At 40.9% G+C, this 25,549-nt stretch overlaps 1 protein-coding gene across 11 annotated transcripts in view; it reads right to left on the minus strand.

The window, feature by feature from the left end:
* Positions 1–25,549, minus strand: part of OXR1 (oxidation resistance 1) — a 94,232-nt gene that overhangs the window by 8,157 nt on the left and 60,526 nt on the right. For 8 of the 11 annotated variants that reach the window (XM_084848950.1, XM_084848946.1, XM_084848945.1 and 5 more), the window contains 2 exons: positions 13,614–13,690; positions 2,622–2,747 (listed from right to left, as the gene is read on the minus strand). In XM_084848950.1, the coding sequence (XP_084705076.1) occupies positions 2,622–2,747; positions 13,614–13,690 (203 nt within the window). Of the gene's footprint in view, positions 1–2,621; positions 2,748–13,613; positions 13,695–25,549 lie in introns of all 11 variants that reach the window. The other 3 variants (XM_084848948.1, XM_084848947.1, XM_084848956.1) reach the window with 2 other exon arrangements.

A 25,549-nucleotide genomic window follows, 5' to 3' on the forward strand; every position in this document is an offset into this window, starting at 1 on the left:
CGGAAGTCACTAGGATTTACTTCCAAGTAAGAAGGCTTGAGAGACTCCTATGCCCCACCGGACATAAGTTGACAAGGTGGAAGGAGTGGCAGAGGCAATCTTTGCCTACCTGTCCTCTAATCGTTCCTTTTTTCCCCAGACAGCAGGATATATCATATCCTGGCCTTTCCGGTCTCCTCCCCTCCCCACCTAAATGCCTCCTTTTCCCACTCTCTGAGGTTGATTTTCCATCTTCAGACAGGCAGCTGGTACAGTTCTCTCTGCACTGGCCTCAAGGGGGCAGGGAAGGGGGGTGGATCTCCCTCTTCCAAAGTTGGAGCACCATCTCTGACCCTGAAGGGGGGAATCTGAGACATCCTATGGTTCCTGAGATGCTCAGCCAGAGACCATAAGATTGCTCCCTAAATGTGTTTAGGATTGGAGCATTAGTACAGTACTATGGACAGTCCACACTACAAATGATTTGGGGACTAAGATTATCTTATTATTTATGTATTTACAATATTTATATACCGCTCCACATCAAAAGATTTCAGAGCAGTGAACAGCAAGGAAAAAAGACTAAAACACCATGTTAAAACAATTAAAACATTTTAAAAGAAACAAGTTCCAACAAGACCGAATTTAATAAACTGCGGCTGGTCACTCAAATAAGGCTTCCTGAAATAACAATGTCTTCAGGAGGCACCGGAAGGAATGCAACGTTGGCACCTGCCTGACCTCCAAAGGTAGGGAGTTCCACTGGAAGGGGGCCACCACACTGAAGGCTCTTTTTCTTGTGGACTCCAACTGGGCTATGGGTCCATGTGGACCCACCAGGAACATGCCCTCTGATGACCTCAGTGACCGGGCAGGTTGGTAAGGAAGGAAGCGCTCTCTCAGGTATCCTGGTCACAAGTTATTTAGGGCTTTGCACACTAGTACTAATACCTTAAACCTGGCCTGGTAGTTGCACACTGAAAAAGGGCAGCTCCTGACAACAGCTGAGCTGCTGCATCTTGCCAAATCTCCTCCTGACATTTTATAAAATAACCTGGGAGCCCAAATTGGATGAAGTGGCTATCAGAAGTCTACTGTTATATCTCACCATGAACCTTTCCTTTTCCCTTTCTTACGACAGAGCGGCAGTAATGGCTTATGGCAAGTGCCAACAAGAGGGCGTTTGCAGCACCACCCAGAGATGCTGTAAAACTATGGAACATATTCCCCACAGCACCAAACATCCCTGGATGTTACCCACGGCAGCATCTGGGGATATTGGGACCCAGGGGAATTCCATTCTCACAATCCCTACAGGTCCTGCATTGTTACTACACAAAACTATGGAAGAAATGATGGCCTAAATCTTCAGAACTGCCACCTCACAATGAAGCACTTGCATCTTATTCCTTCTCTCCAAGGTAAGGGAAATAGTTGGTTTGAAGAGCCATGGAGGCAGACAGAAATGGATAGGCCTGAACTCTGTGAAGGATCTATGGCCAAACCTAAATTAATTGAACTTCCTAATTTACATGTTCTGCCCATCACTAGAACTAACTGATCCAGCTTTATACAATGGGATTAGTTCAGAAAAGCAACAAGGTTTCATCAACAACATTCTTTTCTTCATCCCAACATAAATTTTAATTATATGTCGTCTTTTTGCCTAGCAATATTGCCTAAGGCTACTATTCTGAACACGAATATTTGCATAACAGACTGATTCACATTTTTGCTTCATACTTTAACAGCAAACAACAGTGGCAGCATAGCCCAACTTCCTGAGTTATTGTAAATAAGAAATTTACAAGAGGGGACTGAAATGTAAAAGCAGGTACCTTCAGTTCTTGATATCTTTATGATGTAATGCTGGGATCTTGGAAGGGCAACACAGAGTATACATGTATTAACATATTGTGTACACACCTTCAATTTACATGTCAAAGACTGGGTGCATGAGGCAATTCAAAATAACATTCCTAAATTTGGGCTGGATCCAGAGTTAGTGATGCTTATAGCAGACCCTTTAAAATTAATGGTACCAGTTACTTACGTTTAACTTAAGCCTCAATGATTTCATCGATTTCCATTTGTGTACTCTAAGCATGACTAAGTCTGGCTCTAACCCTTTGCATTTAGATGTCAATGTCCATACAAACATGACAGTCTCTTTGTTGATAACTTTGAACAAAGAGTGGGAAGCTAATTGTGGCAATCTACAAAGAGGGAGAACATTAGTGATAAACAATCCCCTAACTTCACACAAAAGAAGGAAAACAAGTTGAGATAATTCTGCAATTCATTTTGGGGGGTAGATACTTTACTCCTTTGTAACTCACTCATGTAAGAATGAATATAGTTACTAGCAGCACGAATTAAGAATGTGGTAGGCTGGAATTATCTTCTTTTGAACCATACCAGAAGCATTTTGGAGCCAGGATTGAATATTTCTCATTGAACTATCATGTGAACAGATTAATCTTTTTTGTTTGTTTAATTACGTTTTGCTCACTTGTTTATACTAGATATTCAGGAAAAGGTGGGCAATATTGACTGCTACAGTTCAGTTTTCTCCAGCACTATTTAATACAATGCAAAACTTACAGCATTATGAGGAATGTCATACCTTTCCTATTTCATACCTTTTCAATTTGTTCCACTTGTAGCAATTCACTGGGTTCACTAAGATTTGGCCGAAATGCCTCAGGCTCCAGTTCGGTCTTGATGGTTGTCGCCTGCTTTGAATTTGTATCTTCCCTTGTGGTAATCTGCAAAGAGGGAGAAAATTAAATTAGCATTCAAAATGTGATGCGACATACCTGCAAAACTGCAAACACTTGTCAAAACTACCTATGCTTATGTACCCTACGCAATTCCAAACCTTAAGACGTTTATAAAGGCACTCTTTCCTATTCTAAGTTAGCTGTACATTCTGCAGTATGTTCCAGTGCATAGTACATGATGCATGCAACAGCCTCCGGCTCCTTTTCTCATCACATCACTCCTGTAACATTGAAATTAATATTTTTGTATGGCAACGTGCCGAACTTTTCTAACTTGCATGTCACAGGGTCAAATTAGACACAATAGTGGCAGATTCTTGTTTTTTAAACTTGAATATGTCCCATGGAAGTCCATGCAAGCCCACATTTATCCAGTGTGTAGACTGTGGGGAGGTAAACCTGTGAGCCCGTTTTGCTATTTAAATTGGTCCTTCTCATCCTTCAGCTTTCAGATTGAAAGATCCAGCTTTAAACACGCAGAACTCCAGCCATAAATTTTAGGTTAAAAGTGGAAAAATAGGATCTAGAAATATGTTTCTAGTAAGATATTTTACTAGAATATATTACTGTATTCAGGTCGACTCAGCCCCCCATCCTTCCGAGGTTGGTAAAATGAGTACCCAGCTTGCTGGGGGAGAGGCAGTCACGACTGGGGAAGGCAATGGCAAACCACCCCGCTATAGTCTGCCATGAAAACACCAGCGCAAGCAGTGTCCCTCTAGGTAGTCCTAGTAGTTGTGATTAATTTGGCTTTTCACATAAAGGATACATAGAAGCTAATCCCCTAACAGGAATCGCAGTGCACTTCACCGTGCTTCCAAAAAGGAGCAAGCCCAGCTTCTTCTCACTGTTGCAATGCAAATGACCGATGTGCTTATCAGCATTTGAATCACTGATGAGTACATCTGTGTTTCTCCTACCTCCATGCTCAATTTGGCTTTCTGCCATTTATTTTTTTCTTAAGCACAGAATTACATTTATCTGGAAACAAGCACAATTTTTTTCACTTGTGCTTGATTTCTGAAGAGAAACTGTACATCTGAACAAAATGCAGTGGGTACATTCCACTGCTCAGATTACGTATGAGCCATCCCCCTCTTAGATCCCTTCCCCATCCTGCAGGTTCATGGCAGCCTGGTTACTGTAAGCACAATTTTTTTCACTTGTGCTTGATTTCTGAAGAGAAACTGTACATCTGAACAAAATGCAGTGGGTACATTCCACTGCTCAGATTACGTATGAGCCATCCCCCTCTTAGATCCCTTCCCCATCCTGCAGGTTCATGGCAGCCTGGTTACTGTACCCTCTGGCCCAGTGGTCCTACTGGTGAACGTCAGGACGGTTCATAATAACACTTCACTCATCCATTATATTAATGCCAGGGAGCTGACCTGGTGTGCACTACTGAGACCTAGCTGGGCAAGTTGGGCAGTGTAGACCTGAAACAGCTTTGCCTACCTGAGTATCTGGCACAGCATCAGGCCAGGCTGGAGGGCCAGCTTTGGGGGGCGGGCGGGGGGGGAGAGTTGCTGTGATGCATAAAAATTCCATCTTACCCACCAAGAAATGCTTCTGCACTAGGACAGGCTATAGGGACTGTACTTTGTGTTGGGCCAAAGAGACACATCAGAGAAGCTGTACCTCCCTCCCTGACTGAGGCAGTCTCAAATGGGGTTTTGGAAAAACCGAGGACTTTGGTTCTGGGTGAGTTCAACATCCACACTGAGGCTGACTTAATAAGGCCAGTTCAGGACTTCATGAGAACCATGGGGCTGTATCAGTTTGTTACTGGCCCGACACATGGGGCAGGGCATAGCCTTGATTTGGCCTTTGCCACAGGGCATGAGAGGGGGTGGTATGGATATTGGGGGTGGGGTATCACCCCATTGTTAAAGACCACTTTCTGGTGAAGTTTGGTCTCACAATGCCAATCTCTCCCTGCAGAGGTGGTGGACCTGTTATAGTGGCCAGCACTGGAGAGTTAAGGAATCTGATGGGTTCCTGAATGCTGGGGGGGGGGGGGGGGGCGTCCTGTAGCCAGAGCTAATGAGTCTGTCAAGGCCCTTGTTGCACTGTGGAATAGCAAGGCAAGCTGCCTCACACAATTGCTCCTAGGAGTCCTCTTCGGCACTGTGGAGCCTGGATAGATCTCTGGTTTATCAGGGAGCTCTGGCAATGAAACAGGTTGGAAAATGGCTGGAGTGTAAGTCTCATCATGAGGGTGACCAAACATGTGTAACAGTGCATAAGTGCACCTACTGCGTGACAGTGAAGGCTTACTTTGCCACCTCCATTGCATCCTTCAGAAGCCGTCCAGCTGAGCTTTTCCAAGTGGTTCAGAAACTGCTTTCATTGACCCCCGTGAATCCAGGATTGGAGCCCTTGTAGGCTTGCTGTGACAAACTTGTAAAACACTTCAAAGGGCAAAATTGTCCACCTTCATGCAGACTTGCATGCCACTATTGATACAGTGTCTGTTGCATGCAGTAGGTGCAATTATGCACTACTATGCATGGTTGGTCACCCTCATGAAGAGACTTAACACAGTAGCCATCTTCCAAGTCCAGTCCATTGTCTTATCATGTTTTGTAGAGTTAGTTTTGGTTTTTGAAGCCTGAGGATGCGGACCTCAGTGTGAACCACCATATGCTCTCTTGATCCTTGCCCATCATGGCACCTTTGTGCTAGCTGTGGGTGAGGGTGGCTGACCAGATGGCCTAGGGGAGTGGTGATTGCATCACTGAGTGATGGAGTTGTCCCTGCTGCCTTGCAAGAGGCAGTAGTGCACCCACTTCTGAAAAAACTGTCCCTGGACCCAAAGATTCATACTAACAACAGTCCAATCATGGATGCCTCCTTTTGGGGCAATATGCTAAAGATAGAGTAGTGGTGTTTCAGCTGCACATGTTCTTGGATGAAACTGATTACCTCAACCCCTTCCAGTCTGGATTCAGGTACAGTTTCAGGACAGAATTGACCTTGGTCACTCTGACAGACCATCTTCTTTGGGAGAGGAACAGGGGGAGTGCAACCCTTTCTCTCAGTTCCTCAGTGACTTTTGATACTGTTTACCATGGTATACTCCTGAACTATCTATGTGAATTAGGTGCACTGTTTAATGGCTCTTACTTACTGGATCAGTTCCAGTGAACAACACTGGGTAACTTGCCTCAGCTCCCTGGCACTGAGTGTTGGGTGCGAAAGGGCAGGATTGTGTCCCCAACATTGTTTAACATCTATATGAAGCAGTTGGGAGTGATAACGAGTAGGAGATTTGGGACAAGGTGTCATCTGTATGGTGATGACACCCAGCTCTATTTCTCTATGACATCTGAATCAGGAGAGGCTATGCACGATCTGAACCTGTCATGGGATGGATGAGGGCTAATACACTGAAACGGCACACCGTTAAGACAGGGACCCTACTGGTGTGTGGTTCTCATGTCCAAGGATTTTGTTTACCTGTACTGGACAGGACTGCACTCCCTCTGAAGGAACATGTATGTAGTTTGAGGGTGCTCCTGGCTCCATCCTTATCACCAGAGGTGCAGGTAACCTCAGGGGCCCGGAGCGCCCATTACCAACTTTGGTGAGTTGACAACTATGCCCATTCCTGGATAGGGCCAGCCTAGCAACTGTGTTTCATGTTCTGGTAACCTCATGATTAGACTGCTCTATATAGTGCACTGTATGTAGGGCTTCCCTTGCACCTGGTTTGGAAGCTGCAGCTAGTGCTGAATGCAGCAGATAGGATGCTCAGTGGGGCGCCCAGCTGTTTATATATTATACCTTTATTAAAAGAACTGTACTGGCTGCCTATTGGCTACTAAGCCATGTTCTAGGTTTCGTTGTTGACATACAAAGCCCTGAATAATTCAGGCCCAGGATACTTAGAAGGCTTCTTCTCCCTATATAAACCCAGTCAACCTTTGCGATCTTCAGAGGAGGGCTTGTCATTCCATGACCAACAGAAATCCGCTGCACAATATCATGAAAGCAGGCCTTTCCAGTGGTGGTTTCCACCCTCTGGAACAGCCTCCTACATGCAATTGGCGAGGCAGAAACTGACAAGTTTCAAATGCCTTCTGAAAATGTATTTGTTTACATAACCTTATTCTGATTTGGTTTCTCTGATCATGATACTGCTCTGTTTTACTATTTATTGTTTCTTGCTCTAAGTTTTGGTTTATTATTTTTATATTGTTTTTATATTGTTAGAGATGTATTTTAGTTGTTCTATAGTATTTTGTGTGTAGACTGCTTAGAAATATTATACAAATATAATAATATGATTATGATGAACGTCTGTATGCACTCAAAGGCTTCCACTCTAATCTTACTGCATTACATTTTTAAAAGCTGATATTTTCTGTTTTTCAAGGCAGGTTGGGCAGCTTTACCCACATTTACTCAAGACCCAATGATACATTACAGGGACAAACTTAAGAATGAGAATGTGGAGATCCGGTTGGTGCCATGCCGCTCTGGCAAGCGTTCTGCGGAGGCTCCGTGGGTCGCCCCCTCAAACAGCTTTTAAAAGGTTGAAAAACCTTTTCATCTTTCCCTGGAATTAAAAGGGAAAGCCTGAGTTCCATCTGGATAAGATCTTGGAAGGACAACTCCTTTTGCAAAAGCGGCAGAAGGGCTGCATTCTAAGGTCAGTTTTTCCGGAGCGTCATCTACTCAAAGTTGTTTTGGAAACTCCTACATAGTGAGAAGACTTCAGGGCTGATGAGTGCCAATTTTAGTTATTAATTTTGAATTGAAAATAACAACATCTGAGGACCTGCAAAATCTGTTTACGTGACTGTTTATGTGACTGTTTGTTTCTATTTCTACCTGCCTTATCTTTGGAAGGGGGGGATGGCAGCATCAAAGGGAAGGAAGAAAACTGTTGGACCACCGTCAACCCCCCCAATCCCTCCCTTTGTTAAAGGCTTCTAAAGACCCTGCAGATTTAGGGGAGGTACTGGCCTTGATAAAAACTTTGTCTTTTCAACTAGCAGAACAGGCTAAGAGGCTGGATACAATCCAAGATTCCATTCCTATCCTTCAAGGGGCTGTGGATTTAATTAATAACGCTTGGCAAAAAATGGAACTAAAGGTCAATGCCCTCCAAGAACAGATTTCTGTGCTTGAAACTACAATGAAAGCCGGTCATAATGTCATGTCTGCTAGAATTTCTCATTTGGAGGCATACTCATGCAGGGCAAACCTGCACATCCTGGGTATTAATGGTGTGCCTGATGGGATATGCCTGCCTAAATTCCTGGATAAATTTCTGCATGAGCTACTTGCTCTGCCAGCTGATTATTTGCTGGATATTGAGCATGCATACCGTGTTCCAGGTGCAGCTCGTGGCACCAATGGGACTGCAACTGTCATAGTCCAATTTGCAAGAGTCTCTACAAAAAATCATATCCTATGTTTGGCTAGAGAAATGAAAGGACTTTTTTCAGGGCCAAATCAAGATAAAGTTATGCTATTTCCAGATTACACCAAAGAAATTGCTGACAAAAAAGGCAATTTACCAAGGTGAGAATTCATGCAAGACAAATGAATTTACAATATCATATCAAATATCCTGCTATATTTTGTATTCTTTTTGAAGGCCAGATGAAAAAAAAATTAAATCATGAATTAGCAGAGGCTTGGTTAGCTGGCATATGCAAAGTAAAATGCAGGAGACATCTTTTCTAGCTTCATGAGCTGAGAATTCTTCAATCAAGATTGCTCTTTGGATTTGTTTAGGCTACAAGGGTCAGGCAGTAATGAGGATTGTTTATATATATTCCTGTTTTCTTCTTACTTCTTTTTTATATTAGATATGATATACTTTATATAAAATTTTTACTTGGGTGTGCATATATATATATATGTACACATTCATCTCTCTCTCTCTCTCTCTCTCTCTCTCTCTCTCTCTCCAGAAATTATATTATTTAAAAGATAGATAATATAAAATGTTAGTGATTTGTTATTTTTTACCCTTTTTTTCTTTTTTTTCTATTATTATTTTCATACTATGAGACCTTGATTAGTTATATTTTTAACTGGCTAAATCTTTAAGCTCTATTATTATATATTAACTGAAGGGCAATATATGCTCAGTGGAAATGAATTGTATGCTTCCTTCCGTGTTATAAGACTGATGATATGATACTGAAATTTAAGGTTGATTATCTATGCTGTATTGAAGTGTGATAATGGCAATGATATAGGTATAATTTTTAAAATAGAATGATACTTGAAGTCTCTGTATAATGAAGTTTAAATTTAATCCCTTGAAGTAACTTTTATATTTTTTCTTTTCCCTTTTGGCTTTCTTCCCCCTTTGTCCTCCCCGCCGCCCTTCTTTTTCTTGTTATTGCTGTGTCCTCTTAAGAATACTGTATTGTTGGAAACTGTTGATAATGTTTGGGTTGTTGTTATTGTTTATTTCATTTATAAAGATTAAAATAGAATTAAAAGTATTTTAAAAAAAAAGAGAAAAGAATGAGAATGTGGACCTTTGCCAAATGACTACAAAATAGTAGGTTGGGAGGCGATTTCAAGCAGAGAAATGGCTGGTGGGATGGAGATGCTGAACTGATCCTTTGCCTGCCACTCCCTCCAGCAGATATTCCCCCTCTCCCAGACTGGCTCACTTCCAGTACTGAAGTCTAGCTAAGTGAGTGGAATCAATGGGGAGGGGGAAATTGTAGGTGAAAAGCATCTAGGGGGAGGAGTTCAGCATCCCATTCCTCCTATTGCCTATCTGCTCAGAACCCGCTCCCATTTTACAGCTGCTGGGTGATAGAATATAGGCTGAATTAGAATACAGGCTAATTCAATCTTTCCTAACCTGGTGCCCTTCAGATGTTTTTGGACTGCAATTCCCATCAGCCACAGCCAGCAAAGCTAACTATCAGGAATGAGGGGTTGTAGTCCAAAACATTTAGAGAGCACCAGGTTGGGGAAGGCTGTTCTAATGCATGGGTCTCAGATTATATTGTTCAGTGCTCAGAGACTAAATCTGAGAAGATGGAAACATGAACTTGTTTTGCAGTACAACCCAAGGTTTTTTGTAATTAAATACAGAAGCCATCCCCCACCCACTCACCTACAGACCCTCACCTTATGCTGTTTACAAAAAAATCCTTAACTGGCTATATTTTCTCCTAAGAACTGTACTAACTGTACTAATTTTGTAGAACTGTGAAGTCTATTACATGGAACTATGATATTCTGAAACAACATGACCACCTTTTGAAAATGAGGTAGTCAAACTCTCCAAATGAGCTTTCCCAAGTCAAACAGAGGAATGAACATATGGGAAAGATTCTTTACTATATAGACAGCCCAATACAATACATATCTACTCAGAAATAAATCCTATCAAGTTCAAGAGGGCTTATTCCAAAGTGAGTATAGGATTGTAGCCTTAAAGTGGTGGTAAGTTGAAAAATTACCACTAACCAAAAGCCTAGGTGATCACACAATTATTACAGATGTACTTGTAAAAAAAATCATCCCACCGAGGCCATCATAGGGCAAAGGCAGTTATTTAAGTGACATTATGGTGATACCTTTTTTGTACTCATTATTCTACATCTCATCCACCTATGTATCCCTCCCTCCCTCTGTATTTTCTTCTTTCACTCTTTGCTGCATCCATTTGCTCCTTCTACTTGCACAGTCATTTAGCATTTGTCCCTATACCATCCATGAAGTGAAAAACATCATTCAGAGAGCTATATCTGAAATCACATGGTGGCAGCTCAAAATTGTAGACCTGCCCAGAATGCCGCAACGTTTTAGGCAGTATCACTCAAATTATAAGTACTGAAGTGTATTTTTCCTTCTGATTCTCTTTATTAAGTAGGCTCACAATAATCTTCATGAATCCTGGAATAAATAACCATTTTCAGTGTGAACATGCTCAATGCCTGTTCCATTGAAAAGTAAAGTTTTCTAATTACTTAAAAGGAGGAAATAGTAATAAAGACAACACAAACAAATCCAAACATAACAATTCTGTTACAAGCTAACTGACTGAATTCAAAGGAAGGTTATATAATAACTGCAAAGCAAGGTGTGTTTGTCTCAACAACGTAATCAATTGTTAATGTTAATCTTTACATTAACAGCCAATAAAAACTCACAGATAAATGTAGTTTACCAACTGAGGTGCAGACTGCAGGACCTGCGTACTCTATTTCCAGGGTTTCTACTCTCCTTTTAGTTTCTACTAGTTTTCCCACCACCACTCTTCATCACAGTTAAGCATTTTGTTAGCAGTAACATTAACCATGGTTAAAGCAAAATAGGGTCTCCCTCTTAACTAGGATTTGTTAACCTGTTTGAAACTGAAGTTCCAAAATAGAACCACAGTTATGCTGGTGCTGACAAAATGCTTCACAACAGTTAAAGAGAGGAGGTGAGAATTTGCAGCCCTATGAACCATTCCTGATCCTTTAACTGTGTTTACGAAGTTTCGCCACTACTGGCTATCCAACAATTGTTAGTTTGAGACAGGAACTATATAATCTTCCAAGCATTCAGCTAGTTTCCTATTACCTAGTGACAAGTGCTATTTATATACTTCCAGCTATTACAAAAAAATCACTGCCAAGTTTACTCACATACTGGACTAATTTTGCAATGTCAATACAGATTGCCAAAAGTACAAACAATTTAGCATCCACACCAGCAATTAGCAAATAATTTATGTGCCATGTGGCAAGAGATATTTTACAGACTCCCTCAACAGAAATTTTTACCAACAGAAATATAGTAAAATCCTGGCTTTCTAATTTGTTCTTTTGTACTTATTTAATCAAATGAACAATTAAAGTTCTCTTTTGGAATACTAAACCTTCTGAAGCCATTATCCCAGAGCATATCAAATAAGTTCACTCATAGCATTGGTACTCCTAGCTCAAATCTGGTGGCATAAACTAGGTCAATAAGGCACTACTTGAAATATTAGCTATTCTGGTAAGCAGAGCGAACAAAGCCATGAAAGCAAATCTTCCAGTGCAGCCAATTGGAAATATTACGCAGTCACAGCCAAAGATGTAAAAATCCTTTCAGCTCGGTCAATATCTTTTTTAAAGTAAAAAATGCCTTGGATTTATACTGATTTACTTATACTGAAGAGAAAGGCATTAAAGAGGCTTCAATCCAAATACTTAACCAAGCTCTGCATTAGAGCTTTTATTATTCATTCTGTAATACCAATAGAGTTTATTTCTTCAAGTTTAGAAAATGCTTATACAGTTTTGAAGATATGCTTTAATGTACACAACTATTCTTCACATGTACATATGTCCAAATGGAAAGGAATGTATCTACCGAGAATGCAAAAGACATACCAAGAAGCTTACAAAGGGCTGTAGTTACTGAATAAGTTTAAAGCCATAGAGAAAGGAAGTAGTACATCCAGTCCCTGTTGTATTCAATACCGAATATGGGTGAAAATAAGCTCCTGCACATGAGTACTGAGACATATTTAGGGTATACCTTTAAATTTTCTATCAATGGCTTGTGGCCAAAAATGTAGATGATTCTACAGCAAAGTTTTGCAGGGAAGGTTAACTAAAAAAAATGTTGCAGTTTTGCAATTGGGGCTAAAACAAGCCCTTTTGCATTCTCTTCTGAAAAGTGTTTATTCAACTCCATCCCAAGCTGTGAAATACAAAGTCCCCATCAGTCTGAAAAAAATCCAGCAATGAGAACAAAGCTTCAAAAGATAAACAGAAAATTCCTCTGAGTTTGAAACAACTAGAGCCAAGCCAAAATAGTCTTTTTAGCTTTGTTTTCACTTTCATTATTAAAAGTATTTCCATTTTTTGGCAAGCTTTCAACTGCTCTCTCAAATTTTCATCTATTTTTTATTCAAGTGCACAGCACTAAAAAGAAAGTATGTAAATCCAAAGACTTGCTTTTAAGGCTCAAGGGTACTGTGAAGCCCTTGTGTTAGCCTACAGCCCAGTGAAGTTTGGAAAACTATCCCAGCCAAGAGCTAAAGCTTATGCAGAGTCACTTTATATACTAAATGGCTGCATTAGGACCTTATGCTACACTATGGTTCAATCATATTTGAATGAGCCTAGCCTCCTGCAGGCTCTCGCCATTCCTTCTCCTCCGGTGCCAAAAGGACAAGTTCGCAAGTTTTCACTTCTGGTTAAACACAGCTTGCCATGACATCTGGACATGGAACTGTGGATTCATGAACTCTTTAGGCCACATAATTAGGAAAAGTCACTAACCCTCTCCTAGCCTTGTCTACAGTAGCATAGGGGTGGGGGACAGCTTACCAAGGGTATATAAAGGACTCTGCATATGTTTAAGCATAGTGGGTCAGGGAACATTCCAAACTTAGTCAAACAGTCTCCAGGAATTTTACAAAATGTTTGCTCTCAAGGACCAGGAGCTTCTCTGACATGTGTTCTGTGAGTGAGCTCGGGTTCTGCACAGTTCCCTGGAACAATAAAGCAGCCTTTGGGAGTTTTTTCTAAAACTCCTTATGACCTGTGACTAGGATTTGTATAAAAATCAGATAAATACTTTATTTTAGTGTATTTTGTGTACAAAATTTGCAAGCATTAAAATTCTGACACAGAACTTGAAATGTGCAAAATTTGGCTCAGCTCTAGAAGTGACTCACTTGTTGCAAAATACCATCACAGCACCCAACTAAATCACTGCATAGAGACATACACTCATAAGGAAGGAATTTTCTGCTGGGTTCTTGCAGTTTTGTAGTTAAGACAAACCCATTGAATATGGGACTTTTCCTGATCAAGGACACTACAGACAAAGATGTTCTAGCCTCTGGACAAGAGGGTTAACTACTGAAGAGAGCACCTTGAGACGTCTGCAGAGTGTGCGTAGTTCTTCACTATTTAGAGCATCGATCCTGCGGTGATACTCAGCCACTGACACTACCTGAATATGGAGACAGGAAGACAATAATTCCACTCACCGTTAAAGAAAAATAAAGAGCAAAAAATAAAATAAAATAAATGACAGAGTATGGAGAAGCTGGACAGGGTGGGGAGGAAGAGACCAGTAACATAAAAAAAATTAAAATGTAACAAGACATTTACCATTGTAGTGGTATGATGCACAAAAATATTTCAATTTCAAAAAAAATGAACACATGTAACAGTTAGGATTTCCAACAAAATAGCACCAGAAATCCGATATATTTTCATATTGCAATAAATCTGCTAGAATAATATGCAAGCACACACACCACTGAACCACTTCCATTCATAAATACTGCCTGCTTTTAGGTGGATATAAATGCTAATTGATGAAAAACAAATAGGTACAAAGGCAAATTCCATGTTGGAGATTATTAGGAAAGGAATAAAAGAAAAAAACTACCAATATAATGCGTTCATACAAATGTACGGTACAACCACACTTGGAATACTGTGCCCAATATTCCTTGGAGGAATATTATGCCCTAGAAGCATAAGCAATTAAGTAACCATAACATTTTTTAATGGGTCCAAGTGATGGACTCCTACGACCACTTCTAGTAAACCTTAAAAATCTGGCTGGTAAAAACATAACAGTTGTGGAGTACACTGCACTTTCGATACTATCAAACTAACCGCAAAGAGAATCCCACTGTGCATGGTAGCAGGGAGACTGGATTCAGCTAGAGGACTGGATAATAGTTTTCATTTTTTTTAAAATGTACGTATCAGTCCAAACACAGTAAAATGGATTGGATACACAGTACCTGCAAGAGATGTATAAACATGCCAAAGGTAGGAGGACTTGGATCTGAATTAATTTCACCACACTCCATTTCTTTTCTGTTCACCAAAAACACTATTTTTTTAATATGCTATTAATAGTCCAAAAATACTATAGTAAAGATTTCTAGTATAAGAATTCCCAGAAACTTTAGCCCATTTATGTAGCCATGTGGGTTAACCAGCCTATTTATGGCAAGAGAATACGAAGGGAGGTCTCAAACCAGACTCATTAGAACTGTTTCTTTAGCACTTTCTAAACCTTAATTAGAATCTTGCCAGAATTCACTGGCCCTTGCATGACTGTTCTCTCTCCTACACCTGGTCCCATAAAAACTTTCCTGCTTGCTGTCTGAGACAGAGCATGCCTTTTGAAAAACAGTGAGAGCAAGACACAACATTGGAACAAGCAAGAGTTGAACTCCTGATTCCCCCCTCCCCCCGCTCACTGCTCTTCAGTCCTTCCAGCTTCTGTGCCTTCTCTCAGATGGCTAACTGCCACACAACTACTGATCTATCAAACTGACAGCTCAACAAAATGCCTCAGTTCATACTGACTGTCTTGCCCATTGAGAAAGTACTGCTGTTTTCATTTCCAGCCATCTTTCAAGGGCCAAGCCTACCTGGATGTAATTTTACTTATCTGCAACATTATCCCACCTTTCTATAGCAATATACTCAATGCATAAACGCACATTAAACACTTCCGTCAGTGGAGCTGATCTTGCAAGGAGGTGCAAGGACCATCTGAAGTGTGACTGCCTGCTTCTTAAAAGATGCAGGATAATTTTGCACTTAATACCCCACGAAGGGACAGCTGCTATCCAGAAAGAGTTAATACTTCCTATGTAGGCCTTTTCAGAACAGGCAGACTTGAAACTCAAATGAGGAGTGCACAAAGTTTGTAACTGAACTGGCTGAATATATTAATAAGAATGCTGAAGAAACATGAAATTTAAGAGCAGTATTTCTATATGTATAGAAACACTCTTCAATTCTATGTTATTTAGCATACCTTGACTTCTAAGTTATCCTCATTTTGCACTGGAAAAGGAAAAAACTAATTTGGCTCTACTAATCAGTCTACAATGGATATACATCATGCATGCAAAAAAGCTTGTAAGGCTCTGCTCTTTAGGATAAACTGACAAAGTTTATCCTAAAACTATCTTTTTGTATGTATCTTAAAACAAAGAGAAGAATACCTGAGAGAAAGCCAGTTTTCGTTCTCTATTCTGCAGAACTGTTCTGCCTTTCTGATCTACAGTTTTTGGCACCAAGTTTGTTGTTGTTGTTCAGTCGTTAAGTCGTGTCCGACTCTTCGTGACCCCATAGACCATAGCATGCCAGGCCTTCCTGACCTCCGCTCTCTCCCGGAGTGTGCTCAAGTTCATATTCATTGCATCGGTGATGCTATCTCACCATCTCATCCTCTGCCGTTCTCAGATGCATGTACTTTGAAAGCTCTATATCTAATAGATACTGAAACTGCTCATGTGCTGTGCGTCAATGAGCAACCACACATTTGTTGTTTGTTTATTTATTTATTTAATATCATTTCATTTCTATACCACCCAATAGCCGAAGCTCTGTGGGCGGTTCACAAAAATTAAAACCAAACAACACACAATAAAACAATTTAAAATATAAAAAATATTAAAACCACAATATAACAATACAACCACAATAAAACATAGCAGCAGTGCAGGAGTTTAAAATACAGATTTAAAACAGCAAAGATAAAAATTTAGAAAGCTAAAATGCTAAAATGCCTGGGAAAATAAAAAGGTCTTCACCTGGCGCCGAAAGGAATACAATGTAGGCGCCAGGCGAACCTCACTAGGGAGCTCATTCCAGAGCCAGGGTGCCACAGCAGAAAAAGCCCTCCTCCTAGTAGCCACCCGCCTCACTTCCTTTGGCAGGGGCTCACGGAGAAGGGCCGCTGATGATGATCTTAAGGTCCGGGCAGGCACATATGGGAGGAGGCGATCCTTCAGGTAACCTGGCCCCAAGCCATTAAGGGCTTTGAATGTTAACACCAGCACTTTGAATCGGGCCCGGAAATGGACTGGCAGCCAGTGCAGCTGGAAAAGTACTGGCGTAATATGAGCTCGCAGGCCAGTCCCTGTTAACAATCTTGCTGCCCTATTTTGGACCAGCTGAAGTTTCTGGACCGTTTTCAAAGGCAGCCCCACGTATAACACATTGCAGTAATCCAGACGAGAAGTTATCAGAGCATGGATCACTGTAGCTAGGCTATCTCTGTCCAGATAAGGGCATAGTTGGTATACCAGCCTAAGCTGATAAAAAGTGCTCCGTGCCACTGAGTTCACCTGTGCCTCGAGTGACAGTTCTGGATCAAACAGCACCCCCAAACTACGATAAGTAAAATTACATCCAGGTAGGCTTGGCCCTTGAAAGATGGCTGGAAATGAAAACAGCAGTACTTTCTCAATGGGCAAGACAGTCAGTATGAACTGAAGCATTTTGTTGAGGTGTCAGTTTGATAGATCAGTAGTTGTGTGGCAATTTAACTATGAATTAAATTGTTCATATAATGGTTACCCAGTTCATGCAAAAATGGTGCAGTTAATGTCCATATTCAGACGTATTTAAAAATATAAATAGACGTATTTAAAAATACAAAGTAATCCAGATCTATGGCATTTGTAGTAACTACTTTGTGCATTTGAACCCCTCCTTGACGTTACTCATTACAAAAGTTATTATTTGATTCTCAGACCAAATCAGAATGCAAGAACTAGAAAAGAACACCTCAGTCTATTTTGAGACATACTCACTCTCCATTTATTTACAGGATGTATACTGGCAAGGACCAAGCATACTTATTTTCTTTTCATAGACTTTTATCTGGTATAAAGGATGCTCTTAGCCCCAGAGAACCTGATAATATCCTGTTCTCAATACAAGCTAAAATAGCCAATCATTACCACAGTTTTTGTTGCCTCACAGTGTAACACTCTGCTTTGGAAATGTGCTGACATGTCTATAAAAGGCTGAATTAGCTCTCTCCACCTGGATAGGTTTTATTACAATAGAGCGCAACAGCATGATGCTGGAGTTTTGCTAGGCACAGCAATTGCTGCTATTACTATCTGCTATTGCCCAGTTCATTTGTTATCTTTGTCCATATACTAAAGACAAATCAGGACTACTTGTATGTTGAAACACTATGGCCATGGTTTAGTGTTACATGCAAATTCAGCTTCCATCTCCACACACACACACACACACACACACAGGCAATGACCACAGAAGTATAAGTCAGTCTTGCATTAGAATATTATTATGAGTTTTCATGATGATGAGTGAGAAAATAGGCCGGTTCACATGATCACTGTGGGTTAAACACTCCAGATGATCTCTGTATCTCTCCCACTGAAAGAAAACAAACATCAACACCATGCTGAACCATTAAGAAACATTAACCAGTCATGCTGTCCTACTAACACTGTTTTATTGAAAGGCTGGACTCAACAACCTGGTTCGCAAGATTACTGTGGGTTAAAGAAGCCATGGTAGCTTGTTTAAGCTGAGGGTAGGCCCAGGCATGGCTTATTGTGTCATCCAAACCAGATGCCTTGGCTTGTTGGAGAGGAAAGCAACCTTCCAATAACCCATGGGCTGTTGTTGGGTTATTGGAGGTTGTTTAAGTAGTAATGAAAAGGAGTGGTTTCTTTTTTAAATATTTAAATAATTCTAGATTATTACATCACTATTAAAATGGATGAAATTACATGCCTATTAAGAAATAATTCACTTCTTGTATCCGTTTATCAAGTTAGTAAATTTGATGTTCAACAATGCTATTCAAACAATAAAATCATTTTATATGTCTTGTGTACTTACAAAAAACCCTCCTCCTCTGCCACATCTGCAAGGAGTTCAGTTCTTAAGTTTTCCTAGGATCTATCTTAGCTCAGTTCAGCACACACGCAAGCCTGTTTATCATTTTTATGTTGTTTTTTGTTGTCTTGATTTTGTATGCCACTCTGAGAGCTTCACCTGAAGGGTGACTAACAAGCACGTTAAACAAACAAACCACATACTCAGATCAGAAAATCTCTGGGGGTATTTTACGTATGCTTTCTTTTTATGTCAAAGCTCTCCATAAGTAAATGACTAGCTAACAGCATATATTATAAACTATCCTAAAATGTTGGAAGACAGTAGAGACGTAAGTTAAATAAAAGTTGAAGAACAAGATATAGTTTTTTCCTGGAAACTCAGTACTGCTGATTATAACTTCATTAACAGCATTAGAATATAAGGTTTAGCGGTACAATAGGATTTGGTATACAATAATTTATCCCTACCAACATTCTTAAATCCAACTGGTAAGCAAGATGTGGGCAGCTGGTAGTGTCAACATTCTCTCCTTTCTAACTGACAATAACTCAATAGAAACAAACCACTGGCAATAATTTGCTCCAGAAGTCAATGAACCTGCTTAAGACTGCCTTCTTCTAAGAAAGACAATATTTTATATTCTATTTTTGATCTTCAAGGGAGAGTGCCCATGTTTATGTAGCAAAAAAGGCAGCACCCATGCACAGGAGAAAGGTATCAGAAAGGTATCACTTGAGGAAACACCAAGATCTAAAGTACAACAATTCTTCAGAGAGAAAAAAATCCCAAAGGGGAGAAAACATCCAAAAACAGCCCAATGAAGGCTGAGCTTGCTCAGTGGATACAGAATGCTGACTATTGGGTGGGGGTGAGGGACAGAAAACCAGATTGAAGGTGGAATGAAATGGTAGTAAAAGTGGGATGGAGAAATTGACACATATAAGAAGGGCAGAGAGACCTGTCTCTTATCTGGATAGTCATTTCCTGCTTCACCCTAGAAGCTACTTTTAAAATGTTCTCGGGGACCCACAGAAATTAATGGAGAGCTACAAGATTTTACTATAGCTGAAATTGGGCACCAGTGTGTACAACACACACACACCCCTATCCACCCTATAAAAACAGCAAAGAGAAGTGTTCCTTCTCTTTCCAACTGTTTTTATCTAGTGTGAAATTTTCTAAAAGCCTGCTAATCCAGATTCCAAAGCAAATGTAGTTCATTGTCCCCATATTGCAAGTTGGTAGGTCTATGGCTGGAAGAGTGGTTTAAAACACTGGAGTGTTTCCAGTGGTATTAGACCCCTATTGCAGACTGGGGTGAAACTGAGATAGTACAAACAAGCCTACAATGTATCCATTGCTTTTATCCCCACATTGCAGGTTAGCGTCAGAGAGTAGTCTACAACAGCCTCGTGGCGTAGTTCACTGCCATACCCTACTGCAGGTGTGCTGAGAGAGCGAGCGAGCGCATAGCTTACAGCAGCCTTGCAACGTAGTCTTCTGTTAATATTGCAGGTCAGATCATTTGCGAGGCTGATTTGGATTTCCAGTCGTCTCCCATATTCTCAGGTTACAGCAAAGGTCAATCTACACTGACTCCTTATACATCCTTCTAGGCCAAATCAAACACTCAATTGCATGTGGAGGCCCCATGTTCCATTGACTTGTATACAGAATGATTACAATTTTAAATCTTCAAACCTAAAAAAAAATACACATGAAGTAAAATCCAAGACAAAGATGTTTTGATGCTGACTTTTGTTTTTTCAACACCCTCGGCTATAGCTAACACAGCACCTCAGGGATAAATTGCAATGTTTTGTTGCAGGGTCCCACTTGTTTGTTCTTGATAGCCACACAACCTTTGTAATTATTTATCTAAGACAGTTAAAGTTATCTCTCCTCATTGCTCACAACTTTAAAGAACCTCCTCCCACTCCCCCACACAGCATGCATTTTATCATGAGGGGCAGGGGAAAAAGAGATGGCACCACTCTAGATTCCACTGAGAATTGTCCTACAGTCAGCATGATATTGAGTAAAAGGAGAGGCTTGCAGCATCTTTGATAGGCTCTAATGGCTGTTTCCCTTTGGCCCCAAACCTCTGTAATTATCTTAGGACACACAGCTGCAGAGCCTTATACCTGCATGCCTTTATCTCCTATTCTCTCCCCACCTCTCCCAAGACCACTGAAAGGAAATCTCTGATAGCCTAGGGAGGATCACACAATTAAGAATAACAAAATACAAAAACAAACCTGCTGGCCTGTATCTTCTCTGTCCACCCTTCCCTCTCTTGTGCACAAATTCACCCTACTTCCTTCCAAATCTTGCTTTGGCATTGTGTGACTGGTGCCAGCCTAGTTGAAGTTGTAATCCCCAATTGGCAGGGTGTGTGTGTGTGTGTGTGCGCGCGTGTGTGTACACACACACACACACACTATATATATATATATATATATATGCATGGACCGGGGGTATAAACAGTAATGGTAGAAGGAAATGAAATCTGAAATAGAGACTTTGAGAATTGTGTTAAAGTTTAAATATATTTAAAATAATTACAGCGACCATTCACTGACCTTATTTTTTATTTTATTACATTTATACTCTGCCTTTCCAAAAACGTTAAGACTAACAATAAAAGAATATTTACATACTCCAGAAGCAGGGAGGTTACAGCGGTGATTGGATCACAAGGGTTTTAAAGGTGTATTCAAGAAGGATAAGGAAATTGTAGAGAAGCTCAATGAATTCTCTGTCTTCTGTGCAAAAGATATAGGGCAAATACCCATGCCTGAAGTGACTTTTTCAGGAAGGGACTTAGAAGAACCGAGAAAAATAGTGGTGATAAAAGGCGATGCACTGGGTCTTCTTGACAAATTAAAGGTGAACACTGGGTCCAGATGGTGGGCACCTGACAAATTGCTGATCTTCTTTTTCTTTTTTTTTACCTTGTCGCTAAAATCAGCCTCTGTACCAGAGCACTGGAAAACTACTAATGTAACACCAAATTTCAAAAATGTATCCAGGGAAGATCCAGGAAATTTCAGGCCAGTTAGCTTAACATCTTTTCTGGTAAATTCATGGAAAGCATTACTGAAGTTGAAATTATCAAACAGGGTACATGGACAATAATTCAATCTCATCAAGTGTAAAGTGATGTACACTGGGGCAACCCCCACCCCTACCCCCAATTTCATGAATACACTGATGGCATCTGAGCTGGCCAGGAAAAAGATACTATGGTCATGGTAGATAGTTCAATGAAAACGTTGGCTCAGTGTGAGACAGCTGGGGGGAACAGCGTATTCCATGTATCAGGGATAAAGAAAGGGATTAAACATAAAACTGTGAATATCATAATGCTTCTTATGTGACCATATATGGAATGTACAGTTCTGGTTGCTGCACCTCAAAAAAGATACTGGAAAGCGCAAAAAAGGTGCAGAAAGAGGCCACCAAAATGATTAAACAGCTGGAACAACTCCCCAATGTACAATGTTGGGGCTTTTTAGTTTTAAGAAAAGGCAAGTAAGGGGGTACGTGATAGAGGTTTACAAAATTATGCATTGTACAGAGGAAGTGTAACGACAAGTTTTTCTCCCTCTCTCATAATGGTAGAATCTAGGATCAAACAAGAGAGCTGAATAGTTGAAGATACAGGACAGACAAAACAAAGTAATTCCTTTCTCTTCCTTTAAAATAATTCCTTTAACATTGTTAAATGATGAACTTTCCTACCTCAAGATGTGATGTCTACTAAGTTTTACTTAGCTTTAAAAGGGGACAATTTAGACAAATTTAGACAAATTTAGATAAATTGATGGATGATAAGGCTATCAACTGATAGTTGAATGGGTTGAATGGGCCTTAAGAAGCATTGCTAATAACAAGGCAGCAGGAGATGACGGTATCCCAGCTGAACTGTTTAAAATCTTGCAAGATGATGCTGTCAAGGTGATGCATGCCATATGCCAGCAAATTTGGAAAACACAAGAATGGCCACCAGATTGGAAAAAATCAACGTGTATCCCCATACCAAAAAAGGGAAGCACCAAAGAATGTTCAAACTATCGAACAGTGGCACTTATTTCACATGCCAGTAAGGTCATGCTCAAGATCTTGCAAGGTAGACTCCAGCAATTCATGGAACGAGAATTGCCAGCTGTACAAGCTGGGTTTAGAAAAGGCAGAGGAACTAGAGACCAAATTGCCAATATCCACTGGATAATGGAGAAAGCCAGGGAGTTTCAGAAAAACGTCTATTTCTGTTTTATTGACTATTCTAAAGCCTTTGACTGTGTGGATCATAACAAATTGTGGCAAGTGCTTGGTGGTATGGGGATATCAAATCACCTTGTCTGCCTCCTGAGGAATCTGTATAACGACCAAGTAGCAACGGTAGGAACAGACCACGGACTGGTTTAAGATTGGGAAAGGAGTATGGCAGGGTTGTATACTCTCACCCTACCTATTCAACCTGTATGCAGAACACGTCATGCGATGTGCTGGGCTTGATGAAGCCAAGGCTGGAGTTAAAATCGCTGGAAGAAACATTAACAATCTCCGATATGCAGATGATACCACTTTGATGGCTGAAAGCGAGGAGGAGCTGAGGAACCTTATGACGAAGGTGAAAGAAGAAAGTGCAAAAGCTGGGTTGCAATTAAACCTCAAAAAAACCAAGATTATGGCAACCAGCTTGATTGATAACTGGCAAATAGAGGGAGAAAACGTGGAGGCAGTAACAGACTTTGTCTTTCTAGGCGCAAAGATTACAGCAGACGCTGACTGCAGTCAGGAAACCAGAAGACGTTTACTTCTTGGGAGGATAGCAACGACAAATCTTGATAAAATAGTTAAGAGCAGAGACATCACACTGACAACAAAGGTCCGCATAGTTAAAGCAATGGTATTCCCCGTAGGAACCTATGGCTGCGAGAGCTGGACCGTAAGGGAGGCTGAGCGAAGGAAGATAGATGCTTTTGAACTGTGGTGCTGGAGGAAAACTCTGAGAGTGCCTTGGACTGCAAGAAGATCAAACCAGTCCATACTCCAGGAAATAAAGCCAGACTGCTCACTTGAGGGAATGACATTAAAGGCAAAACTGAAGTACTCTGGCCACATAATGAGAAGACAGGATACCCTGGAGAAGATGCTGATGCTAGGGAAAATGGAAGGCAAAAGGCAGAGGGGCCGACCAAGGGCAAGATGGATGGATGATATTCTGGAGGTGATGGACTCGACCTTGGGGGAGCTGGGGGTGGCGACGGCCGACAGAAAACTCTGGCGTGGGCTGGTCCATGAAGTCATGAAGAGTCGGAAGCGACTGACCGAATAAACAACAACAAAAAAGGCTATCAATGGGCATTAAGCTTTAAAAGGGGACAATTTAGACAAATTGATGGATGATGAGGCTATCAATGGACATTAGCCATGATGGCTTATGGAACCTTCATGTTCAAAAGCAGTATGCTACTGAATACCAGCTACTGGGTGCAACAATGAGAGAAGGCTACTGGCATCCAGACTTGAGGGCGGTTATAGGCTTGAAAGCATAGAGTACAACGGACTCAAGAGCTCCGAGGATAGGAAAGAACAAGAGAACAATAGTCTGACTCTAATGAAAGGTAAACTCAGGGAAATTCCTAGCTATTTGATTTAGTTAAGGCTAGCTGGCTATATACCCCTAGAAGTACAGTTAATTTACTACTGGTATATAAAACAAAAGGTATCACAAAGGGTGCCCAAGTGGTATCTAAACCTGACCTGTCTGGTGGATGGAAACACTACAGGACTGGGACATATTTCCTTGCCAAGTCTCTGGATTGGCCAACTTAAAGGTACCATTGTGGGCTGGTTGGCTGGGGACTTGGAAGACAGGAGGCACTTGCATCTTTCTGTAGCTCCATGGGAGCAACTTTCTTTAATCTAACCAATGGAAGAAGTAGATAAAGAAATTACTCTGGCCATTCTGCAACCAACCATGACGTTATTCTTGTTCTTGGTGGTCTTCCATGTCTATGGTTCTGCCGCTGCTACTAGAACAAAATGGATTCTTGAGCCAAGTTGTCAGGGTAATGTCAACAAAAACATAAAGCATAACTACATGTGGACAGAGAACCAGCATGTCTGAACATCTCTGTAAGAATTAGTAAGGTAATTAACACTTGTAGATTATTGATAATACAATGGAATGGTTTTAGCCAGGAGCTATAGGCAATGAATCCCCTTCATGGATCACTGCCTTGTTGTGGCGAAGGGGCTTGCGTAACTCATAAGTGAAACCATAAGCTATGCAGTGCAGGGCCACCCAAGACGGACGGGTCATGGCAGAGAGTTCTGACAAAATGGGATCCACTGGAGAAGGAAATGGCAACCCACTCCAGGATTCTTGACAAGAAAACCCCATGGAACGTATCACAAGGCTCAAAGATATGACGCTGGAAGATGAGCCCCTCAGGTCGGAAGGTGTCCAATATACTACTGGGGAAGAGCAGAGGGTATTTCCAAGTAGCGCCAGAAAGAGTGAAGTGGCTGGGCCAAAGACGAAAGGACACTTAGCTGTGGATGTGTCTGGTGGTGAAAAGAAAATCCGATGCTGTAAAGAACAATATTGTTCAGGAACCTGGAATGTCAGATCAATGAATCAAGGTAAGCTGGAGGTGGTCAAACATGAGATGGCAAGACTGAACATCGACATCTTGGGAATCAGCAAACTAAAATGGACAAGCATGGGCGAATTTAATTCAGGTGACCATCGTATCTACTACTGTGGGCAAGAATCCCTCAGAAGAAATGGAGTCAACAAAATGGTGGGTAAAGCAGTACTGCGGTACAATCTTAAAAACGATAGAATGATCTCAGTACGAATCCAAGGCAAACCATTCAACATCACAGTAATTCAAGTCTATGCCCCAACCACTGAGGCTGAAGAAGCTGAGGTTGATCGGTTCTATGAAGACCTACAACACCTTCTAGAACTAACACCAAAAAAAGATGTCCTCTTTATCATAGGGGATTGGAATGCTAAAGTAGGAAGTCAAGAAATCACCAGGATAACAGGCAAGCATGGCCTTGGTGTACAAAATGAAGCAGGACAAAGGCTCATAGAGTTTTGCCAAGAGAACACGCTGATCATAGCAAACACTCTTTTCC

This window comes from Heloderma suspectum, chromosome 4 (assembly GCF_057233095.1).
Source record: "Heloderma suspectum isolate Gila_16-S chromosome 4, 16-S_ref, whole genome shotgun sequence".
NCBI lineage: Eukaryota > Metazoa > Chordata > Lepidosauria > Squamata > Helodermatidae > Heloderma > Heloderma suspectum.